A 4,105-nucleotide genomic window follows, 5' to 3' on the forward strand; every position below is an offset into this window, starting at 1 on the left:
ACCTCAACTTCCTCATGCTCTCTCAGGGAGAGCATGTCCCAAATTCCAAGCTGCTGTTTTGAGGCATGTTTTTAAAAAAAATACACTTTGTGACTTCAATAATAAATATGGCAGTGCCATGTTGGCATTTTTTTCCATAACTTCAGTTGATTTATTTTGGAAAACCTTGTTACATTGTTTAATGCATCCAGCGGGGCATCACAACAAAATTAGGCATAATAATGTGTAGGGCTGTGAATCTTTGGGTGTCCCACGATTCGATTCAATATCGATTCTTGGGGTCACGATTCGATTCAAAATCGATTTTTTTTTTTTTCAATTCAACACGATTCAAAACGATTCTCTATTCATTCAATACATAGGATTTCAGCAGGATCTACCCCAGTCTGCTGACATGCAAGCAGAGTAGTAGATTTTTGTAAAAAGCTTTTATAATTGTAAAGGACAATGTTTTATCAACTGATTGCAATAATGTAAATTTGTTTTAACTATTAAATGAACCAAAAATATTACTTATTTTATCTTTGTGAAAATATTGGACAGTGTGTTGTCAAGTTTATGAGATGTGATGCAAGTGTAAGCCACAGTGACACTATTGTTCTTTTTTTTTATATATATATATAAATGTCTAATGATAATGTCAATGAGGGATTTTTAATCACTGCTATGTTGAAATTTTAACTAATATTGATACTGTTGTTGATAATATTCATTTTTGTTTCACTACTTTTGGTTTGTTCTGTGTCGTGTTTGTGTCTCCTCTCAATTGCTCTATTTATTGCAGTTCTGAGTGTTGCTGGGTCGGGTTTGGTTTTGGAATAGGATTGCATTGTTATGGTATTGCTCTGTATTGTTTTGTTGGATTGATGAATTTAAAAAATAAAAATAAAAAATAAATACATTTGAATAAATTAATAAATAAATAAAAAAATCGATTTAAAAAAAAATGAGAATCGATTTTGAATTGCACAACGTGAGAATCGCGATTGGATTCGAATCGATTTTTTCCCACACCCCTAATGTGTTAATTCCACGACTGTATATATTGGTATAGGTGGATATCGGAATCGGTAATTAAGAGTTGGACAATATCGGAATATCGGATATCGGCAAAAAAGCCATTATCGGACATCTCTAGTCGACATGTTCGTATGTCTTACTCTATAACTTTATTCATGACTGCTGGGTTACAAAGACTTGTGTTTTTTTGTTTGTTTTTTTTCTAAAAACTGCGTTTCCAGCCTGCTTCAAACTCAAAAGGAGAAGACGGTTTCAAGACGTGAAAGTAGAAGAAACAAAGTTGAGGCCATTGAGGGGTCATGGGAGGCCTTTTAAGAGAGGCAGGCAGGGGGCTACTGGTTCCCTGCATTGTAATGACACTTGACCTTTGCACCCCTGCCTTTGTTGACAGGCTTTTGATTTACGCTAGTGACCTTATGGTGGTCCCAACCTTTTGAGTATCTACTAGGATTCCAGATGGAATAATATAACATGGAAAAGTCGGTGTTAAGTACGTTTAAATCTTGCAGAAAACAGCTAAAAAAAAGTCGTATTAAACATGAGAGCCAATGTGATGTATTTATACACAGTGTAACCGTGTAGCTTTAGCAACCATTAGCCACTAAGATAAATAAGGCCCCAGTTTTCGAACACGGTTCCCCGCAGCCACACTCCTCTTTTGTTATACTTTTTCCTCCACTGAAAACGCCCTAAAGACAGCAAATGCTGACTTACAGCTTCGTAGATTAGCATATAGCATAGCCTAGCCGAGCATAAGGCCTCCGCCGCTCAGCACGACAGAGTTCCCCGTCAGCTTGTGTACTTCCCGCGGTCAACATCTGTCAAAAGACGCGGGCATGGCGACAGGGGGGCTCACCTTTCGGACGCGGCGCTTCAATATGGCTTCCGCGGCAAAGACGCGGTCGCCCATGGCCGAGAGCTCCATCGTGTTTCTTCTTCTTTACGTCTCAAGTTTTCTTCGGCGAGGAGTTTGGCTCTGCTCGGTTCGACCACGGCCCGAACTGTCCCACAGAAAGACGCTCACACACACCTACTGGGCTCTGCAGCGCGGCAGCGTCAACATTATGCGCGGCGGAGGCAGCCTGTTGTGCGTCACATGGTCAAACCCAGCCCCCATGGTCGCCATGGCAACCAGGAAGACACTAACGAGAATGCACAAGCGCGCGCTTCTTTTTCATTTGACGTCATCGTGACCGAAAAAGTAGGAATACAACTCAGTGTTATACACATTTTTGCTTTGTTTTAAATATGTGCTATTTGGATTTACACTGTATGAAAAACAATTTTGAAAAATGAATTTTACCTTTGCAACCTCATTATACTATTGGCTAAGTTTTATATTCATAAATGTAAGTTTCTCAATACCCGACCTGTTTTATGTGCCTTTTAAAAAAAATTAGAACTCTATTTTAAAATACTCTCTACCTCTAACAACCAAAACGCTGTAGTAGTACTATAGTTAAAGTTAAAGTGCCAATGATTGTCACACACACACCAGGTGAGGCGAAATTATTCTCTGCATTTGACCCATCACCCTTGATCACCCCCTGGGAGGTGAGGGGAGCAGTGGGCAGCAGCGGTGGCCGCGCCCGGGAATAATTTTTGGTGATTTAACCCCCAATTCCAACCCTTGATGCTGAGTGCCAAGCAGGGAGGTAGTGGGTCCCATTTTTATAGTCTTTGGTATGACTCGGCCAGGGTTTGAACTCACAACCTACCGATCTCAGGGCGGACACTCTAACCACTATGATGCTGTGTTCCAAATTTGGATTATTTACGGAACTTGTGTGAGCCTATGGCTTTACATTTTGTTACATATACAGGTATATATTTTGCATTCTATTTTAGTTACTTTATTGAGTCTACAACCCCCTGGTGCTGTTTTGTACTTTTTTTTGTACTGTTTCTGTACTTGTTTCGTTTATTATTATTTCTTGATTGTATGTAAATGTTGAAGATTATAAATAAAGGTTTATAAAATAAATAAAAAACAAAAAAAACAACCCAGTTTTATAACATTAAAGAAGTTTATAATTGAATTATGTTATTTGATCAAATCCATTAATGTTATGTCATTTAATGAATTATATACCCAAATATCACAAATCATTCTTTATATGTCTCATATTTAGTTATGTTTTATTTCATGGCATATTTTGTTATTGTTTTATTATTATTATTATTATTTATTATTGTAAAAAAGTGTGTTTTCTTCTTTTTCACTGGTATATAAAGCACTTTGTGTTGCGACTTGACTTTGCATTAAAGGGCTATAGAAATAAAGTTTGATTGGTATTTATTAAAAAATCAATCAAACTTTAGTGGTAGTCATCAAAAAAATCAATCAAACTTTATTTATATAGCACTTTAATGCAAAGTCAAGTTGTCAACACAAAGTGTTTTATACCAGTAAAAAAGAAGAAAACACACTTTTTTTTACAATAATAAATACTACTAATAAAACAATAACAAAATATGCCATGAAATAAAACATAACTAAATATGAGAAATATAAAGAATGATTAGTGATATGGGACAAGCGGTAGAAAATGGATGGATGGATGGATAGTGATATTTGGGTATATAATTCACGAAATGACGTAACATTAATGGATTTTATTAAATAACATCATTCAATTATAAACTTCTTTAAAGGGACAAGCGGTAGGAAATGGATGGATGAGCTAATATTATATTTGCATTAATTTATCTATTAAACTTTTATGCTGTGCTGTATACTTATTCATTTATACATCTGACTTTTATTATTTAGTTATTAGTCTTTAGCAACCACATTTGACATGTTGTGAAATGAATCTCTGAAACGCTCAAATCCGATTTAAATATGCACTGAAAAATATGAGCACGGTATAATAATATGCAAACATTATTCCAATGATTGAATTTAATATGCATTAGGGGGAAATTAATGGGAATCATTGGAGTATATGCAAAAAGTAGGCGTTTTGCTATGTAAATTGTCACTGTTTTTGTATCTATCCTGTTAATGTCAATTTCTTACAGTACTTTCAATGATAAATTCCATGGAAAGTGCGCTGGTTCGTTGCTGTTTTAGGTCCCGCCT

At 35.9% G+C, this 4,105-nt stretch overlaps 1 protein-coding gene across 1 annotated transcript in view; it reads right to left on the reverse strand.

The window, feature by feature from the left end:
* The window catches only part of LOC133633419 (uncharacterized), a 51,398-nt gene extending 49,257 nt beyond the window's left edge, over positions 1-2,141 (reverse strand). Inside the window, exon 1 of the mRNA XM_062025944.1 lies at positions 1,877-2,141. Within this exon, the coding sequence (XP_061881928.1) occupies positions 1,877-1,945 (69 nt within the window). The 5' untranslated portion in view covers positions 1,946-2,141. The remainder of the gene's footprint in view (positions 1-1,876) is intronic.
* Positions 2,142-4,105: the final 1,964 nt, after the last annotated feature.

The sequence above is a fragment of the Entelurus aequoreus genome, linkage group LG18, assembly GCF_033978785.1.
Source record: "Entelurus aequoreus isolate RoL-2023_Sb linkage group LG18, RoL_Eaeq_v1.1, whole genome shotgun sequence".
NCBI classification, from domain to species: Eukaryota; Metazoa; Chordata; class Actinopteri; order Syngnathiformes; family Syngnathidae; genus Entelurus; species Entelurus aequoreus.